This window comes from Eptatretus burgeri, chromosome 13 (assembly GCF_056783735.1).
Source record: "Eptatretus burgeri isolate ZD-2024b chromosome 13, Ebu_testis_v1, whole genome shotgun sequence".
Lineage (NCBI taxonomy): Eukaryota > Metazoa > Chordata > Myxini > Myxiniformes > Myxinidae > Eptatretus > Eptatretus burgeri.
In genome coordinates, this window is record NC_140973.1 from 69,193,662 (window position 1) to 69,214,648 (window position 20,987).

Consider the following 20,987-nt stretch of genomic DNA (forward strand, 5'->3'; position numbering starts at 1 on the left):
GAACCCTCATCCCACAGGCCTTTTATCAGTGTAGTTTACTCTAAGTATTTAAGAACCGAGTGCGCAATCTGCGGTTCAGTGCATGTGCCGCTGATGCAGAGTTTACACAGTTAACGTTTATTAGACTTGGACCACTTCCTCCAACTGTGAGGCCCATTTCAAACAGCATACGGGAAATCGTTCACGAATATCCGTGCTGGAGCTTGCGTCATTAAGCCTAGCCTAATGCCGAAGCTTTAGCGCCTAGGTCCACAAGGCTGCTCTTTGCCACTCGAGTCTGGACATCCGTCAAACCCTGTGGCGGATTGGAGATGATGGTACCTCTACACCTGTGCGAGTCTCTACACATGTCCTTCACACGTCCGTGAAAAGGACTGATAAAACGACGGCATAAATCTGATGAACGCAGTGAACGGAAACCGCCGGCAAGCAAGTAGCCACTTACTGCAAATACATCATCATCCCCGACTTCCGATTCATTCTGCAACGTGGAAGAAGAGGTTGTAGAACCTGCAAACGAGAGATAATTATTGCCAATGAATGCTAAAGCAGTGGAGAGACTTGGTAATCATAATAAATGAAGGCAATGCTCTTAGAAACATGTTGTGGTCAGCATTGGGTATAAAAGGCTTCAAGTGTCGAGCCAACGCTATGCTTCCACGAAATTATGATCTCAAAATTCCTCAATCTTTCAGCCACCTTAAACTGCTTCCCGACTCCAGCTCTTTCGCATTAATTGATGTCGAGAAGGCCGAGAAGCATAGGTGATGGGGCAAGGGCATCCAAAGATCACTTGGCTGGATTAAGATCAATCTGTACATTACATACACAAAATGCCAGCATTTTACACCACTATTCTCACCCCCCCCCATCCACACAACCACACAACCACAATGCCCTTTTCCCCCCACACCCACAGGAAGAGAATTCACTTTCCCTCTGCCTCATCTCACTCTTATGCAATCCAAACCTCCTTTCCCTTTTCCTCACCCTCACAAACTTCCCTATTCTCCATTTCATTCACAACCTTTCAATCCAATTAATTTAGCTCAAATTCCTTCATTCCCAACTATCCTCTTTGCAATTGTGACACATGAAAGAAACAAAAAAAAATTAAAAAGAACCTTCAATTAAAAAACATATTTCTATTAACCTAGTTTTGTAAGAGATGTCTGATCTACAGGCATCTTGGAAATTTGAAACTCCTTAAAATATTGTCAGAAAAAGTTTTGGAATGCAGCTAAGCGAGTATGCAGGCAAGGCTATCACATGGTCACCTTTACAACAGGGCAACAATGGCCAGTCAAGAGGGGCCAGATAACTTAGGGCATGTAACATTGCAATACACTGATGAGCAAAAGCTTACAGTATCATTCGATTGAGTGGTGAAATCATTTTCAAACTGATAAAAGATAGGAGGCTAAACCATAAAACAAAAATCATCTTGCGGTTTAAAGAGTTTCCTGTGATAATAAACTGAAAATAAATGGACGTATGAACACCAGGCCTCGCTTTGTATCGTATCTTATTTTCCTGAAGACGAGCGGTTTGCCAAATGAAATGGTGGAATTTAGTTGGAAAGAGTCAGTGGTTAATAACAGCGTTCGATGAGTTTGCACAAATGGAACAACCTGTACATGTCTTGAAAACAACAGCAGGTAGGAAGTTACGATAACCATCTTATCAGAGCTGCCTTGCCACGGAAAATGCAACAGATCAACTTCCTGTCTGTCTCTTGTCGAGTGCACACGAGCAAGTGCACCCATGGAAAAAAAGCACTCAAAATAGTACCCTAGGTTTAGGCGACAATAATTTTACCTTTTGTAGCATAATTTACAAATAATGGTACAATTAGTTTGCATTATGCCATTGTAGCAAGCAATGGGAGTACAAGGTGTGTGTGTGTGTGTGTGTGTGTGTGTGTGTGTGTGTGTGTGTGTGTGTGTGTGTGTGTGTGTGTGTGTGTGTGTGTGTGTGTGTGTGTGTGTGTGTGTGTGTGTGTGCGCGTCCTCCATAACTCCAAAACCATAAAACCTAGCAGCCTGAAACTTTGCATGCACACTAAGAAAACTCCAAGGAAGTGCAAGAGTGAATATTGTGTGTTTGGGTTAACTAAAACACCCTTTTTGAAGATAATTAACAGCCTTATTTAATTATATCCTTCACGATCCTCAGCTACCTCACTGTCTGGGGTCGGAAGGCGTTTCCTGGGTAACCTCGCTGGGGTCTGAAGCCACCATGTGTTTTTTGGCCTGCTGAAACATGCTTTGACTTGGAACAGGCCGCAACGATTTCTTTACAATAAAGTTTTCATTTTTTTCATTTTCCTTACTCATATTATCGAATGCCTGTTCATCACAGCTTGGAATTGCTGGGTATATTGCAGTGCTTATAAACGCCTGGATGGGCCAGCGTTCGTGGAATGAATAACTGAGAGAATCTCTTAAACTAAGCAGAATTACAAAATGTAAGCTCCAGATTTGAAAGTATCAACAGTTCCGACTCCTTAAAAAAAAGTGTCGATTTGTCCATTTCGGAGATTGCACGGGTGTTTCCGGGTGCATAGTTGCATCAACGTCAATTGGTAATTGTTTGCCAAGCCAGGCATTCTGATGGAGTGCTTGCTTGAGTGCTTAAGCCACTTACTGTGCAGTGCAGTTCGTGTCCCGATTGGGAGTTACACTCGACAGTTACTACAAGGTAGAGGTACGTATACAGCACACACGGATGTGGTACATATGGGTAGATTTGGATCTGTACGGACTCTCTGCGGGTGTGTGGACATGCCATGCCTGTTATGGATGTCGTGGTGGCAAAGTTTCATCCCGTATCTTATGGCGGTTCGATCAGGTTTTCCTTTGTCCTAGCACCTGTTTCTAAAGCATTTGGTTACTGGGTTTGCTTTAGAAAGGTTAAATGTTTCTCTTTGTGAGTTTCAAAGCAAAACATATTTGATAACACCAGATTTCTGAGCTGTTTGCCGTATGAACGTGTTTACCAAGCCAAATTTCTTTTTTCCCACCCATCACACACAGCTGTTTACAAAGAATAATGTTTGTGATCATCTTCCTGAAACAACGATATAAATGTAACATTTTTTGGTGAAAGCTACTCCAAGTTTCTGGATTGTATACAGTACATACTGTAGTCGGTCATCACACTGACTCCAACCTGCCAATTCCCCCAAAAATTCCGATATCAGCCAAGCATGTGTGTGTGTAGTGTGGTGTGGTGTGGTGTGGTGTTCACAAAGCATTACACATTCTCTCTGATAACTCCACTACCCGCCTGTCTCTCTCTATACGTATCCAGACGGTCATTATGTCTGAACAGTGGTTATCTCCACATGTGTCTGCATGGTGGTTCTCTCCATGCGGTGTTTGTCTCCAGACACGAGTCTGTCTCCAGACGTGTCTGGATGGAAGTTTGTCTCCAGACAGCTTGGCCCCTTGTGTCTGGATGGGAGTTTGTCCCTGGATGCGTCCGGGTGGTGCTTATGTCCGGACGGAAGTTTGTGTCCGAGCAGTGTGTCTCTGGTCCGCTTGGCTCCGGACGCGTCTGGTCAGGTATTTATGTCCGGATGGGAGCTTATCTCTGGATGTGTCTGGGCAGTGTTTGTCTCCGGACGCTTCTGGGTGGTGTTTGTCTCTGGGTGGTATTTTTAGTATGACCAGTAGAAAATGGATTTCAGACATTATTTTGCTTCAATCTGCACTGTTATTCTTTGCAGAATCATTTTGATGAGACGGTATGAATCGTAACTGACACTCAACCGCACATTTGCCTTCCCTTCCTCTCACCTCAAGCTGCCTTCCCTTCCACCCCCCCTGCCCTTCCTCATGTTCCCTCCCTCCTCACCCACCCCCCAAACCCCTCTTCACTCTCCCTCCCTCCTCCCTTTCTCCCCCTCCCTCCTCTCTTTCCCCCCTCCTCTCTCTTCCCCCCTCCCTCCTCTCTTCTTCCCCCATCCCTCCTCTCTTTTTCCCCCTATCTCCTCACACTTCCCCCCACCCAACTCTATCCCCCCTCTTCCACCCCCCCATCTCAGTATCCCCCTCAGCGAAGCGACGGATGGTATTTGTTCGTCTATATATAAAAAGGCTTGGGCGAAAGAATAGATAATCTGGTTATAATTGATTCCCTCCATGCTCGCTTTGTGCATGAGAAGACAGGATGCCATTATATTTGTCTTCAACCATGCTCATCCTGACCTCTTCATAACATTCACTTATAATCCAAAATAGTGCACGATCAAAAGAGAATTGCATCCTGGTGAACAAGCAAAGGATAGTCAGGTTGTGGTGGCAGGAGTATTTCGCCAAAAAAAGACGAAGCCGATTGAACTTTTGATCACTATATGCATATTTGGTTTAGCAGTGTGTAAGATGGCTACTGTTGAGTATCAAAAGATGGGTTTTCCAAATGTCCGCATTTTTATATGGCTCAAAAGAAAAAAATCAGACCGATGGAGATTGATTTAATTAATCATAAACGCAGAAATAACAGACACAAATCAAGATCCTCAGCCTTATGAAATTGGTTCATGGACCCTGTGGTACACTGAATCAACATGCTCCCTGCATGGGTACAAGTATACAAGAGTGTTTCTTCAAGAAACTCAAACGGGAGAGGACATTTACCCAAAATATCGAAGACCGTGACCGGATGATGGAGGCTTCACAACATGTCCGTTGTTGTGAAGTCCGAGCAACATGTCCGAGCACATGAGCTTACAATTGACAACAAGTGGGTTGTTCCCCACTGTCCCTTTCTATCCAAGATATTTAAGTCACACATCAATGCCAAGTATTGTCACTCAAATAAAGCTATCAAGTACATCTGCAAATCCATAAACAAGAGAAGTGACCAAGCAGTCTTCCATGCGCAAGCCAGGAGAAATAAAATTGAAATATATCAAACCAGGTGCCACATTTCCGGCAATGAGGCAGCTTGGAGAATGTGCAAGCTTCCAATCCATGAAAGGTCTCCAATGGTGGTGAGGCTCAGCATTTATTTGCAAGATGGTCGGCACATTTAGTATACCCCAGGTAATGCATTGGCAAGAACTCAGACTCGATCTCGCTCCACATTGACCTTCTTCGAACTGTGCAGAAAGGACTTTGCAAAAACACTGTTGTATTCAAGGTCCCAAAATACTACACGTTGCAGCCAAACAAAACATGGAAATGCCATGCATAGGGGGTATCCCTCATCTGGAATTTCCTGGCATCAAGTCTTCGAATGCTCTTGGCCGCGTTTACACTCTCAATCCCAAAGGCCAAATGGAAGCCTATTCTCTTTGCCTCCTGCTGCACGACATATCAAGCTTTGTGCACAGTTGATAGGCAGCTTTGTGAAGCACACCAAGAAGTTTGCCACCAACTTGGTCTACTCAATGGCAACAACCAATGGAATGACCTCTTGGTTGAAGTTTCATTGATGTCAGGAAAAGAAAAAATAAATTTGCAATCATGTTGGTCAATTGTGAACCGACAGATACAAAGAAAGCATGGCTGAATACATCCTCATGGAGACAAGAAGGGAGCAGAGTGACGATGTCCATGTGGAATTCAATTTATGCAGTACTTTGAGACTTCTTGAAGGCAGAGTACTCTTGATGGGTGGAAAGACACAATCTGGTTTTGAGATTCCGATGATTAAAACATGCCAAAAGAATATCTTAGAGAGGTCTCGCATAGTCGAATGGAATTAAAAAATATCTATTGTGGACATAGAACCAAGGTTGGTTGAAGATCAGTGCAAGGATTGAGACAATTTGGACGACGGATCAGAGAGAACAATCCGGATTGGACTTCCTTGATGCAGCCAGTGGCACGGTAAAGACTTCGCTGATCAACCTGTTGCTTGATAAAATTAGACAAATGCAAAATGGGATAGCTTACGCCTGCACATCATCAGGAATTGCTGCAACATTGCTTACTGGTGGACGGACAGCACACCAAGCCAGCCCTTAAACTGACATTCGATTTGCAAAGCTCAGAAATGCCTTTAATGCAACATCAGCAAGGAAAGCCCAATCGGTAAGGTCCTTAAAAATTGTAAACTCATAATTCAGAATGAATCCACAATCCATCCATTGGGACCACATGGCTTGCATTTTGATGGGGCCGATCGGCCTCGCCCCCGTGGTCGATTTTCAGGGGGTCTTTTTATCGGCCCCTCAAAATTAAGCTGTGAAAAAAAAATAAAAAATTTTTTAAACAAAAAAAAAAAACTGAGATTACCTGTATGGCAAAACAAAACACCTTTGTTCAACACCATTGGTCTCCTTTTGGACGCGAGAAACGGACAATGACACGGTTGAAGCCATCTCGACAGGTGATGAGAATACTGTTGTGTTGGACTTATCTTCAGGTAGCTCAGGGGATGAATCTCTTTCACAATTATCTGACGAGTCTGTTGATAGTGACTTTTGGGGGTTTCTGCCTGAAGATTTACATCAATACTAAACCTACTAAAGTTAATAAGTATTTGGCAGAATGTAGTGAACACATATATCTGTTATGTTATTGGACTGGAGAGAGAGATACTTGCAGATAAATTAGTTTTGTTGAGACAGAAATGCATCAATAAACTCATTAAATTTGCGACTGTTCAGATTTTTGTTTTTTGGTCATTCAGCTTTGCAGCGAATAAAGTTTTAAATTTGTTACGAGAATAAATCTTTTGACATTATTACCATGTTACTGGTGGATCCAGGTGTGGACATTCAAGTACAACCTACATGACAAGGTAATGGCAGTGAAAAGTCAAGATTTATCCCCCATGTATATGTTGAACACAGTGGGCTAGTCCAGGGGGAGAAATGGGTTGGACTTGTGTACATAATACTGGAATGGTCTCAGTTCAATGGCATACATGTAATGTATTGTACCGGCACATCATTCATGCAAATTGTCAGGACATTTGTCATAACAGGTAATAATCCACAACAACAAAGACAACTTAGTTGTAATACTTTTTAATGAAAAGGATTGTGGGAAAGTGCTGTGCTTGAGCAGAAAGTTCTGTTTCTCAGAACTTTGTGCTTGGCCCCAAGAAGGGCTGTTTAAGGTACATTTTGAAATTACATAGTTAGGATTCGGCTCAGTTTATTCAGATTCTTTGGCAGTTCAGTTTGTACGGACATTGGTCAATCTGGACCACATGTTAAAACGATTTACAAAAACTAATTCACAAGATTTTGAAGCAATTTTAAAATCAGCCCCATGGGCAAAAATCAGCCCCCTCACCCCACATGACGAGGCCTATTTATCAGCCCTGTCCGATTTTGAAAATGCAAGGCCTGGGACCATACTATGTGCAGAGCGTTGGTGCTGCGTAAGCAGTCTACTAGGCTATTGGACACAATCCTGGACGGGTCGCCACTCCGACGCAGGATACCAGCAAGCTGGCACTCATTTTGCCAACCTCGGAAGGATGACAGGCAGAGTCAACCCCACCTGGTATTAATTCAACAGCTGAATGGGATTTGAACTCAGGATCCTTGGATCCCAAGCCCAACACCCTAACCATTAAGCCAACACCAGGCATACAGCTGCTTATCAGGTCAAGTATGTCAAAAACATCTCATTTCTGGAGGCAAACTCATAAATCGATTCTTCAAACCAATATGCGAGTCCACTTGAAGAATGATCAACAAGCGGGACAATTTTCAGAACTCATCAAAATTAGAAATGGTGAACAAGAAGCTAATCCAGCGAATGGACTGATCACCATTGCTAAATAATTGGGTCCGGTTACAACAGTAAAGGAAGAGCTCAGAAACGCTGTTTTATACCAGGAACTTGAAAACGACATCCATCGTAAACCCTCCTCCATCCAAATTTCCAGTTTTTATCCCCCGCCACGTGGCGGAAAGGGGATATTGTTGTCACCCGGGTTGTCTGTCCGTCCGGATGGTTGGGCGTCAACATTTATAGCTGTGAGTGCGATAACTCATAAACTGTTCGCCATATCGATTTGAAATTTGGGTCACACGTACCACCTGAAAAGGAAGAACCCTATTGATTTTGAGTATGGCCGGATCCAAGATGGCCGACTGGGGCAGCCATCTTGAAAAAAATGTTTCAATGGCGGGGGATTCCCCATCTCTGATGGGTATATTTACTCCTTGGAGTTCCCTTCTGTAGCCATCTTGTCCACCCCATGCATCCTCTTCTGTCCACACCCCATTCTTTCCCACACCCCTTGTTTGTTTACATATATATATATATATTGTTGCGGTTCTAGGAACCGCATGCATACAACAGAAAGGTGTCCCAAGACAGTTATTCCATTATTATACGTGTAGATAGTCCCCTTCCTTTTGTTTAGCGGCACAACAAGGGAGTGCGTTGCGATGATCTAAGAGCTAGGGTTGCTCAAATAATTTTCTCCTTCATTTCATCCCCACTCTTCTTCTTTTCTGATTATTCCTGAGGTAAATCAGCCACATGCTCCTTTGAGGCCAGCGTGTGCGGCACCGCGGTGGGGAAACTGCTGTGCATGCGGTGCCTCGGTGGGGAAACTGCAGCGAGTCATGTGATGTGCGTTTGGCAGTGTGGGGTTGTCGGCTGGAGCTTCCGATGGTCTGGGGAGAATTGCCGATTGCATTAGTAAGGCATGCAAATAAATACCTCTTAAGAGGCTGCACAAATCGTGTTTTTCACGGCACAGGAAAGACGGCCAGCACGACGGCCAATAAAGCTGACTCCACGCCATGTTGGGTAGGATACGAGTGTGCGGGTAGAAGCAGCTTGTTCTTTTTTTAACCTCAATACCCGAAGCATGTTGGTGTTCGCCCCACACACACGCAAGCGGAGTCGTGTGAACGCAAGGGCTGGCCACGTGCGTAATGGCAGTACCGCGCGCACTGTATGGAATGTGCTCGAAAGCAGACACGTACGCCGCTCGTGAAACGTGCATGGATTTATCCATGGCGATGTACCTTCGGTCCTCGCTGGCAGCTGTGGATTCTCCACGGATGGTGAACGTCTTCTCGTCTCTACGGCCAGCGAGGCTGCGATCGAGCCAGGGAATGTACAGTGCGGGCCACGTTGGCGCGCGTGGAACAAGCACGTTGATCGACGCTGGTCGAACGCCCGAGCAGGCATGCGGGACCCTCGACCGGTCGCCCGGGGGGTTTTGCAGGATGATTTGCGCACCAATTTCAGTGTGGGCCATTCATGTCGTCTCATGGGGTCGGAGCGCAGTGTTCCCGCTGTCTGGGATGGCCTTGCCGGAAACGAAGTGAGGCTGTTCCCGGCCCAAGCTGGCGGGCCACGTGAGGGGTTGGGGCCAATTGGAGCGCCCGATTCGGGTGATGACGTTTGGATTTGGCATGGCCCCTCCCCCAGAGCTGCGGGCCCTATAAAGGTCGGGGCAGTCCCTCTGGCCCAGACGGTCTGTAGTTTCCTGCTTCTCGTCTCCGCTCATGCCTCGTCGACACCGCCATGACCCGCCTCCTGCTCTTCGACTCCACCTCCTCATCTCCGCCCACCTGATCCCACCCACTGCTCCACCCTCACCCTGTGGACTCCACCCCTTCTCCATTCAAGCTCCTCCAGAGGCAACGCGCCCACTGTCGGGTACCGCACCCCGGAGCACCCCCCCGAAACATATTGGTGGCACGTCGTGCTACCGAGATCATAGCCTCAAACCCCCCCCCCCCCACTGGTTGCAAAACTCCCTCTTCATCGGGTTCTGTGTCTGTGTGTGAGCGTGTGTGTGTGTGTGTGTGTGTGTTTGTGTGTGTGTGTGTGTGTGTGTGTGTGTGTGTGTGTCTGTGTGTGTGCTGGCGCCTGTCTGCTTAAGTAAGACTGTAGAAGATTGTTATCATTGTTATTGTTATTATTTCCGCGTTAAGTCTGCTCTGTGTCCCCCTTTTGTAAGTTGCCTGTTTATTGTCGCACCACGCTTCTTTCTATCTCTGCACAACACACCCCAATAAATCTTCACTGTGCCACATAGCTTTCCTTGCCTGCTTGTAAATAAATTATTAGTATTAGGAATGTTCCCTGCTCGTTTTTGTCTTTTCTTCCATTGATCCAGCATGGTCCATAAATCCAAGTTTAGCCGGGACTTTATTCCCAAAGATCCATTCCTTTTAGCTGGTACGTCCTTGGCAGTGTCGCTCGGCTGCATCCGATCCGGTAAAGTGATCCGGTCCGGTAGAGTGATCCGGTTCGGACAAGGCGTACTGAGGGCGTTTCCCTGGTAATTAAACCACGTGATTAATTAGGTAACCCGATTAACCTATAGACAGAAGGACCCAAGGTCACGCGGTTGAGTTAATGGCGTCCACGGTCGGTTAAGCAACCCGCCGCGTCACGGAATTATCCGTGTGTGAAGGCCTACAATTCCAGGGAGTCTGGTGGGAATCGACATAGCTTCCCCCACCTCATGGTCTTCTTAACCGACCCCTCAGCCCGCAACTATATATGTATATATTTCCAGATATGAGGTCATTGCAAGGACAAATCCATTGTGATAGTCCCCACAAACTATGATCATGCGAATGTAGTGATAAACCATATGTAGAATTACAACCACAAAGCCAAAAGTTTATTAGATGGCATTAGCACCGCCAAAGCAATGACCAATGACCTGACGAAGACCATTGAGAAGTAAGTGGCTACCACCTTACAGAAGTTACGTGATGCAAACGCTCACAAAACAGGAATAGGATGCCATTAAACTGACTGACTCCATCACCCCTCGCTTCTTCAGGTTGCCGAAGTTTCACAAGGAAAGCGTACCCATTTGACCGACCGTGGCCCGCCAGGGAAAACCCACCCACAATCTTGCGAAAGATATTTACCACCGACTCAAGCACTTAACAACCCATTCAACACACAGCGTAAGGAAACACCAAAGACTTTAGACAGAATCAGAAAATGTCCGCAGGTTATGGTCGTATTTGACCTCATTGTTCATATCCATCCCTGTCAAACTGGCAACACAGATTTTGGAACACTACATCACTAATGAACGACCAGGAGCTATCCAACAACAGCCCTCTCAGCTATGGGCAACTGATGTCACATCAGGCTCATCTCTTAATTGGTGATGCAACATTGTGACACACAAACACACACACACACACACACACACACACACACACACACACACACACACACACACACACACACACACACACACACACACACACACACACACACACACACCCTTCTCTGAGGCTGTGGCTAAGATACGTCAATGATACATTTGAGATCTCCAAAAAAGGCAGACATTCACCTATTCCACACAATGATAAATGAGACGTGGTGGGCAATGCAGTTCATGCATGAAATAGAACAGTCCAGGCCTCTCCCGTTTCTGGACATACAACTCTCCAAGGACTGAAACTTATCAGATTACACTAATAAGTGTACTGCAAGCTTACTCACACTGACAAGGGATTTGACTACTGAACTGGCCATCCTACCTGCCATAAAATAAAATGTGGTTGCAGAGAAACGCCAAATGGAGCGAATGCACATCAGTCAACTGCGACGAAAAAACCACTACCTGGGTGCGTCCATCAGATCCTACCACTGAAAACCCATCCGCATCAGCAACAGGCCCAATGTGTCAACAGAGTCGTGCTGCTTTACATACAGCACTCTTCTGAAATTGTGTGCCACATCCTACAGCAGTTCAATGTCAATGTCACCAAAAAAATCGCAAGCACCCTCGTGCATGCAACTGTCAAAACCGAAGGACCGCACGAGCAACTTCGAAAGAAAGAATGTCATCTGCAGCGTATCATGTGGACAAACATCCAAATGATTGATCACATGGCTAACGGAGCACCATCGGGTGGTGCTACCGCATGATGGGTCATCGTTGATAGCTACGCGTACACAGCCACAAACACACGTTTGCATGGAGTGAGACGCCCGTTCTCGGCACAGGGTCAACATGGGTTAGCTGTGAAATAATTGAGGCCCGATGGTCGGGTGAAAAGTGAATAAACTGGCACGTCTCTTGAATATCACATACCAGGCATTGCATAGCCAAATACAATGTCAAGAAAAGCCAAACAGACTGACAATGCTGACGTAAATGATGCATCACCGCAAAAGAATGCTCACAACACAGAACCAGGACATGAGGACACGAACGCTAGAAGCACCATGATTGGCAGGGACGTGGACCAATCCATGACACACGGTCATTCCCTCCGGAACTCATTCATTCCCACCAGAACAGGAGGACACGAACACAAGTAGCAGCGTGATTGATATGGACGTGGCCCAACCCACAACACGCAACCTCAGAATGACACGGCACTTACTGCCTCTGAGGAAGGGAATTAATCAGTGTACTTGAAACATTGGGGAACAATAAATAATTTTCATTCTTCACTGCTCAGTGTGCTGATTGTTTCCGACACACATTGTACTGCAGCCAATATGGAAGGTCTATAAAATTGAGAATTAAATTATCTTCCCGGTGTTGGCTGCACTACAATCCTAAGGATATGCAGGGGGCTGTAGCTCGACTCAGCTCGTGCCTAATAGGTGGAGCCTCTGCAACTGTTGAGCCAGAAGAGCCTTTTAAATAATTTAATTGCTCCTGGCTGCTCCCCAGACAGGTTAATATGTGGCAGGCATTTCCTGTTAATCAGGATGTGTGCAGCAATAGCTGGTGTGGCGTGTGCTTCCTGGTACCCACTCCAGTAATGGGGTCTAATCTCGACTTAAGATCTTGTAGGGTTTGACCGCTTCACTCTGCGGAGGAGCTTCTGCTTCTCACTTATTTTGATGGGGATCTTCCTATCGAGGAATGGTCCAATTGTACGACCATGCATGCCGACCCTTCTGGGTTAGGACGTATGTGATTGACCATGTGTTTCGGGTTGAGGGGCATGTGTATGCTTGTGGAAGTCTTGTTAGACTGTGTACCTTGGCCATGGGGTCAAGGTGCACATCCCAAGCTGTTGAAATGGTTTGATTTTTTACCTTTTTTATTAAAAAAAATAAAAATAAATAAAGGCAGAGTCAGAAGGTTGGGACCTGCTCCTATTGAGGAGTGGTCCAACTGTATGAGCAGGCATTCTGACCCTTCGGGGTTTGGACGTATGTGTTTAATTGACCATTTGCTTCAGCCTTTAGGCTGAGGTGCATGTGCATACATCTTGTTGGATTGCGCACGTCCCAAGCTGTTTAAATGTTTCACATTTTTTCAAAATACAAAAAAGGGTGCCCTCATAAGGCGAGGGCCAACAAGTCTAAAAAAAACAAAAGTGTCTGTGGATGTCCCCTCTCGAGGGTGGAATGGTCTATAAAATTGAGAATCAACTTCTCTTCCCAGTGTCGAGTGCATTACAATCATAAGGAGATGTAGGGGGCTGGAGCTCCACAAAGCTCATGTCGAATATGCGGAGCCTTGGCAACTGTTTAGCAGAAGAGCCTTAAAAAAAAATTATATATACTGTTCTATTAAGTTGCCCATGCCTACACAGGATTTTAAACGGAGTAGGGATTGGGGGGAAGAGGGCAAAAATGCAAATAGCATCTTCTTTCATAGAGTCGGCAAGTTGGGAACAACAATTCACACTTATTGCCATATCTGATGAAATTTACATGCATTAATGGTGGAGAGGCGCTCCATTTGGAACTGTTTGTTCGATATATGTAGCTTTTTGATGCCCATGGTCTGTAATAACACTCTGCAATGTCTGTACCTACTCCCTACTATTCTGATTCCCACTCCACCCCACACACCACCCACCCCATTAATTAAAGTAAATAAACTGTTAGATTCAATTGATGTGGCATTGATGTAGCACAGGCTTGATGGGTCAAATGGCCTCCTCTGCATAAAAGTTCCTTGTGTAACTTTATGCTATTTCGACTCTTAATCACGCAATGTTACAGGTAAGAGTTTATTCTTATTACTTAAGTTTATTACAAAATCGTTTTTTAAAGTTTGACTTGAGCATGAGGTTTAGGCTCAAACCGTGGATGCCTGCAAGCAATAGATGCCAATGAGTACAAAAGGAAACTCACCTTCACTGAGGTCTTCAATAGCCTTGCGGACACCACGATCAAAAGCACGAGCATCTGCGGGACTCTGGAAGGTGAGGCCAAACTTCTTGTCGTCAACTTTCCAGTGGTGGAAGATTGGCGTAACTTTGTTGTACACCACATCCTTTTTCAAGAGACATTCCAGCACCACCTGGGCCAACGAGATCAGAGGATGATACGAGGGTGTGACTGGAAAATAATTAATATATAAACATTGTACTCGTGGAGATCCAAAATTCCTTCGACACATCTTACCACTTCTGACCACGTGCATTTTAAAGAGAATCCATGATTTACAAAGGTTTGTTGCGATAGAAAGACACGAGTTCTTTACATGGAGCTTCAATGCAGGAGGAGGTTATTTGGCCCATCAAGCATGGGCAATGCTGCAAACATCTGGTTGTTTGTTCATGGTCTCTACTTTTCAAATGCTGCACAAAAAGCAAGTAAGCACCACGTACCATTTTAAAAGTCTTTGGTATGACTCGGCTGGGGTTTGAGCCACTGACCTCCCAGACTCAGAGCTCTAACTGTTACGCCACGGAGTCTGGTCATTTGAATTAATGTGGTGGTGATGAAAATCGAGGCAGATCTTAACACAAGAATGCAGTATCTTGAAATCAAAAGGGAAATTTTCCAGGTAAAAACGATCCTAGATTTGCCACCACTTGTTAAAAAAATAAAGTAAAATAAAAACATTGTAAAGGGATCATAAAAAAAACCAAATCTTTCAAAATTGATTCAAAGATTACCAAAACTCCCAATGAAAAGAGGAAGAAAAAAAAAAACTCCACATCATATCACCGGCTGATGAAAGTCAAAAGGTCATTTATTGCACCCGCACATGTGACAGATGGACTCTTCCCCCTCCACTGCCCACCCCTGTTTCTAAATTTCTTATTTAGGAACCCCTAATGGACATGATTTGGATATGAATTGGAAAACGAAGCTGTAGTTTAGCAGTACTTTGACTCTGAATTAGTACTGCTCGTGCATCCGCAGAGAGGAGCGAGATAATTTTTCTTTTTACTCTGTCTGCCTGCCTGGTAGTCTAACAAAATTGAAAATCATTCCAAGCAGGAAGTTTACTGTTTCTAAGGAAGTAATAAAGGACACAAACAAGTAATGTAACGTGTTAAATAAGTTGTGGGGCAGATAACAGCAATTTTTGAGAGGAATCGTGCAAATGATGATATAAACATCAAATTTGGCACATTTGTTCTCCAGGGGATTCTAATCAAATTTGCCTGATTGGCCATTTGAAAATCCAAATTTTGAAAAAAAAAAAAAAAAACTTCAAAAAAGTCAAGATCACGAATCAATGTTGGATGCTGGCTGTGATTGGTGAATGTTTCAGAAACATCATCAAAGACGTTCCAAGTCTGTCATGCAGTTTTCTTCCCTTTACCGCGGAAGGCAGACACGACGTCTCATCCAGTGAACACATGGAAGTATGGGATCCCTCTTGCTTTCTCAGGCCCTATTGCAGAAACTACCTCATGGACTGGAATCCATCGTGCCTTGGCTCCTTGGCCAAAGGCAATCCACATGTTCTCAAGATCTAGTTCCTGTAAGGAGGCAATCCACATGTTCTCAAGACCTAGTTCCTGTAAGGATGGCAGTACACATATTGCTTTGACTAGTACATCCGTGTCATTAGCCTTAATGATAATGGACTTGCTCCCATCCGTCGTTGCATCCCTGGCGTGTACAAATATTCGAGTGTCAGCTTCTTCATGACAACATGGAGACACAGCATCCAGTGACTTCCTTGTGTTGCTTATGGCATCTTCTCCTTTTGTGACAATGACTGTGCTTGCCATCTGTGCTTCACACATCTTTTCCGCAAGGAAGTGAAACAGCTCAGTCTTGTTGCCGTCATCTCGAAGAAAGCTTCTCCAGTTACTTGGGGTCTTACTGGTTCCTGTCACTCTTCTTCTGATTCCTTGCCCCCTTTTCAACCTTGCCTCTGACTTCAGACTTGACTTCTTGTACACATCAAACACAACGTCCACCCTCTCGTACCTGGCACCATAGGATTCCACCTTTGGGATGATGTCTTCTTTAGCATAGTCATCAAATATCTTTGAAGTGCGTGGAGGTAGGGCATTGATAAGTGCTGAGCCATCAATGATGACTGCATCATTTGGATTTTCAAATGGCCAATCGGGCAGATTTGATCAGAAAGCCCTGTAGAACAGAAATGCCAAATTTGATGCTTGTATCATAATTTGCATGATTTTTCTACTTTCTACTACACTAAAGGTGGTGTATAAGACATTGAACCAATGGCAGTAAACTTCTGGAATTGTTCGATCCTCATGGAGGATCTCTAAGTCTTACTCACGTTGTTGTTCTTGTGGACTTTGTTTCACAGCCTACAGTTTCCATCGAAACTTCCTGAAACTTGGCATATACAGTGCTCCCTCGCTATATCGCGGTTCACTTTTCGTGGCTTCACTACATCGCGGGTTTTCAATGAAGAGGTGCCTGATGAAGAGGCGCCTCAGGTAGAAGAGATTTAATGCTCTTCTTGGCTGTGCAGTACTACATTCATCTCTTCGTCGTCATCTCCATCATCATCAGTACTGCACAGCTATCATCATCATCGTCATATCTTCATCGGTCAGTACCCATAATACGTTTTTTTTATATTTTATAGTACAATATAGTATTTTTTAAATTATTTTTGGCCTTAGGCTTTGCAGCCCCATGAAGTCGCATTTCCGATGAAAATGTTTTAATTTTTTTTTTTAAATAACTGATTAAATGTGTGTGGGGAAGGTTAGTAAGAGTGTGTGGATGCTGTATCATGGTATAAAATGTGTTTAAATATATTTAAATAATTAAATTAATATGTGGTTTCTACTTCGCGGATTTTCACCTATCGCGGGTGGGTCTGGAACGCATTAACGGCGATAGGTGAGGGAGCACTGTATATGTAAAAATACCCTGCGCAGACAGTAACCATCTCCGATTTTGAAAATCCTAGAAAAAAAAAGTTATGACGTCAAAATATCTCTGCTAATGGAAATCGCCTAAAAATTATCTCCGAAACTAGACAAGCTTTTTGAATTCTTTTTGCGGGAATCGAACAGGGCATTAGCAGAGATGAATTACCGCACATATGATACATCACTATGACGTCATATCAATTTTTATGACGTCATTCCTATTTTTCGACATTTGTTGTTTCACAATCCAAAGTTTTCATCGGATCTTCATTAAACTTGCCACGTGTATGCAGAAAGCCCACGAGCAGGCAGTAACCATCTCCGATTTTGGAAATTCTTCCTAGAAAAAAAGTTGACGTCATAATATTGCCGCTAATGGAAATAGCCGATACCATTATCTCCGAAATGAGGCAAGCTGTTTGAATTTTGTTTGCGGGAATCAAGCCGGGCATTAGCACAGATAATTTATCGCAAACCTGATACATCACAATGTCATATTCGTTTTTATGAGGATGAGGATCTTAGCTCATTTGAGCTTGTTTTTTTGTTTTCCGACCCTTAAATTCTCTATTTTATTTCAATTTGATTATATATTTGAACACGGTAGAAAATAAAATAAAGTAAAATAAAATCGCCTTTTTGACGCTTTCAAAACCCTTCCATTTAGCAGGACTGGAACTTGTTAAATAAGGTGGTGTTTTAGACACTGCATCAACGGCGCTAAACGTCTGGAAAAAAATTTTTTACGCGACTTTTAAAATCATTATTTTATTTGAATTATAAAACTGAACACTGTGTGGGTTATGGTGTTCTATGAACTCTCTTCTTCAGGGATGGGATTTGAAGCTTCTGGAAATTGAGCCGATCTCAGAAGGATTAACATGCCACAGGTGGTTGGTAAAAATCTAGCTTGGTCACTCATAACCTTCAACCTACTTGTCTTACCTACCCATGGCACCAGTCCATACTTTGTGGTTGACTTAAATGCCATCCAAGGTAAGATGAATTGGGCACCAAGAATGCTTCCGATAAAACAGCACCACCCATGTGCCGGTAAGTGCAGTAAGAGACGATTAAACAAAATAGGCCGTGTTCATATTAACTTCCGCAACAAGAACCATTAGCACGCTTCATTTTAAAATGATTTCCAAAACCAAACACTCACACAATCTCCTCCTTCCACTCAACAAGCCATTAAACTAACCACAATCTCCCTTCCTTAACCCCTCCACAACCTTTATCCTCGTTCTTCTAAAATAAGGAGGGGGGGAATCACTGCACTAATAGCACAAAATGAAATAATTTGTAAATGCGACGTGAAAAGCAGAGTTTAGTCAAGAAAATGTGTATGTAAGGATATTTACATCATGGCGTTGTTTGAAAAATGATCTCATTAAATGCAAAACAAAAAAACAAAAAAACACGAGACCCACAGACCACAACCCGCCTTCCCATCCCTCTCAAACCAGCTTGTCCTTGAGTCGCTCGCCAAGAATCAGGAACTCGTTGTGACCCGTTTCCTCTTGGTGTAACACCTTGTAGATACCCACACGGCTGATACCGCCACCCGCCAGGGGCAGCCAGCCGCCCGTCGAGTCGTCACGAGTCATGACAACAGCACGTACACGAACGATGTAACCATCACTGCAAGCGGAGGAGGTGGCGAAGTACCAACATTAGACCAGAAAAAACATGCACGTATGTACGCACACCTGCATTCCAAGTATCTGGTATTTGTAAAGTGTCAAAGTTTTTATTGCATTGCAAACAACCATCACCTCCCATTGTACAAGTACATAAAGTAATGAATTGCAGTAATTTTGCTCGTACTGGAATCGCTTGCAACACCTGTACATTGTAACAGCTGTGCCGTCTCCCAGAGGATTTTAGCTCAAACAAAATAGGTGAATGTAGGGGAAAGGTATAGGTCACAGTTTCAGAAATGGATATTTCACAGAAGCACAACATGATGGTGCACAAGTAGTGCACATACCTTCGAACCGTCTTGCACGGGTTCGATTCCCGACCTGACGATACGCCGTCGGATTGGTGTTTCACAAGCAGGACGTATCATCACAAAGAGCGGTGCCGTCCCTCGGATAGACGTTAAGCCAGGTGCCCTGTCTGCGAGATCCCATCGAGATGCATTTTAAATGCGAGATGCGAGATACATTTTAAAGATCCCACGGTGTCCTTCGCGAAGAGTAGTTGGTGTTATCTCCAGCACCCCCGAACAAAGTAATAATTCCTGTCCAAATCACCTTCAGTCGAGCACCAACCAGTTCGTGAAAAACTTGGGCCAAAAACTTTCCCTGGCTGACCCAACGGGAAACTGGGAATAGTTGAGGCTATTCAAGTGTAAGTCGGAATAGTAATAGGTTTTTTCAACAACCATGCATCACATTTTCAAGGATTATATAACAACACTTGCAAATGGCAATCTTCGAACAGTTTAAATTGCCAATCAAGCACAAAAAGGTGTGCAAAATGGAATTTTGGAGCCCCCAATTCTTTTCCCTAAATATGTTCTTTCCTACACTCCCCTTTTCACCACATCCTAACAATCCCCACTCGCCCCACCTTCAGCATTCCAATGCGCCCCCTTTCTCAGTCAAAACATCATGAACACATTCTGACCCACGGGACTCCGAGAGACCGTAGAAGGATAATGTCTGAAAATAAAAAGGGAAATGGCTCTTTTTATCCAAGATGTAGGCTCATGGAAGAGCAGAGTAACAGGTTTTAAGTAATAAGGCAAAGGAGTAAGTGATAAATCCCAATGTTAAAGATCAACTTGGCTTGCATCAGTTGTTGCCTTTTCAAAAGCAGCAAAAATCAGATTGTAACAGAGAAATCCAAGATGTGATAAATTAATAAATAAATAAATAAATAAATAAGATAATTATATTATTACTTCAAAGTTCCTTAAAGTTACTACAAGTAAAAGCTGTTCCTTTCAATCTGTCTCTATTAGAATGCTTGTATTTACTTTTGGGAAAAATCTTCGGTGGTGTCACTTCTGAGCCCAATCCAAGAACTATTCCATACATGATATAAATTATTTCTTTTCCACGGCCTTTTCAGATCGAGAAAGGGAAAACTCACATGAAGCAACACCTGTCGAATAATGTGGGTAATCAACAACCGACACACAGACCTCACAATGTGCACTGACGTCTTGTCAAAGCAAACAGCAGAGGCCCCTGTAGGGCAATCAGCAAAGGCCTATCAGCACTTGCACTGGCATCGGTAACAGAAGAGATAAGGCAACAGCGATAGCATGGACGTAGTGGGGAGAGATATCTCCAAAGGAGCGACATGAATCCGAAAGGGCAAGACAAAAGGAAGAGGTCCCGACATGGTGTGCAGCAGTGGCTCACCAGCACTAGCGCCATCAGTACAGGTAGCAGGAGAGAGAAACTAACGGAGAGAGCAGGGGGAAAGATCTCTCCAAAGAATTAACAGACCCAATGAAGGTCTGCAATGTGGGAGAGACCTCTCCTTAACATGAAAACATCAACAAAACAGGAAGAGGGTCAGGACGTTTATCCTAAAAACTTGCTCCTCTGCTCTTGCTCACCCTCTCTCTGTTCTATTCACCCTCTCATTTGCTCAAGGTCATCTGCCATCTGCTTGGAAATCAGCAAACATTATCGCCTGCATAAAAACGGTGCAAAAACAGATACCTGCAACTGGAGACCAATCAGCCTTCTCCCAATAATCAGCAAGGTTAAGGAATCCATCATCGCTTCAGACCTTAAATCAAATCCTTCCTCTTCTCCAATGGCTTGATTTCCGATCATCAATTTGGTTTCAGACTAGGTCACTCCACCCTGGATATGCTGCTTCTGCTTTCCCAACAATGGATGGAGGTCCTCAATGCCAGACAGGAAATCAGAGCCATAGCCCTAGACATATCACGTGCTTTTGACACAGTCTGTCACCCAGCCCTGCTCACCAAACTCTCTTCCTATGGTATCCAAGCCATATCCACTCA

The 20,987-nt window shown here is 44.1% G+C and overlaps 1 protein-coding gene across 2 annotated transcripts in view; it reads right to left on the reverse strand.

The window, feature by feature from the left end:
* SPRED2 (sprouty related EVH1 domain containing 2) overlaps positions 1-20,987 on the reverse strand; it is a 126,470-nt gene that overhangs the window by 18,654 nt on the left and 86,829 nt on the right. For both annotated transcript variants that reach the window (XM_085852863.1, XM_085852862.1), the window contains exons 2-4: positions 18,457-18,634; positions 14,019-14,187; positions 446-510 (exon numbers count right to left, since the gene is read on the reverse strand). In XM_085852863.1, coding sequence (XP_085708989.1) covers positions 446-510; positions 14,019-14,187; positions 18,457-18,634 — 412 coding nt within the window. The remainder of the gene's footprint in view (positions 1-445; positions 511-14,018; positions 14,188-18,456; positions 18,635-20,987) is intronic.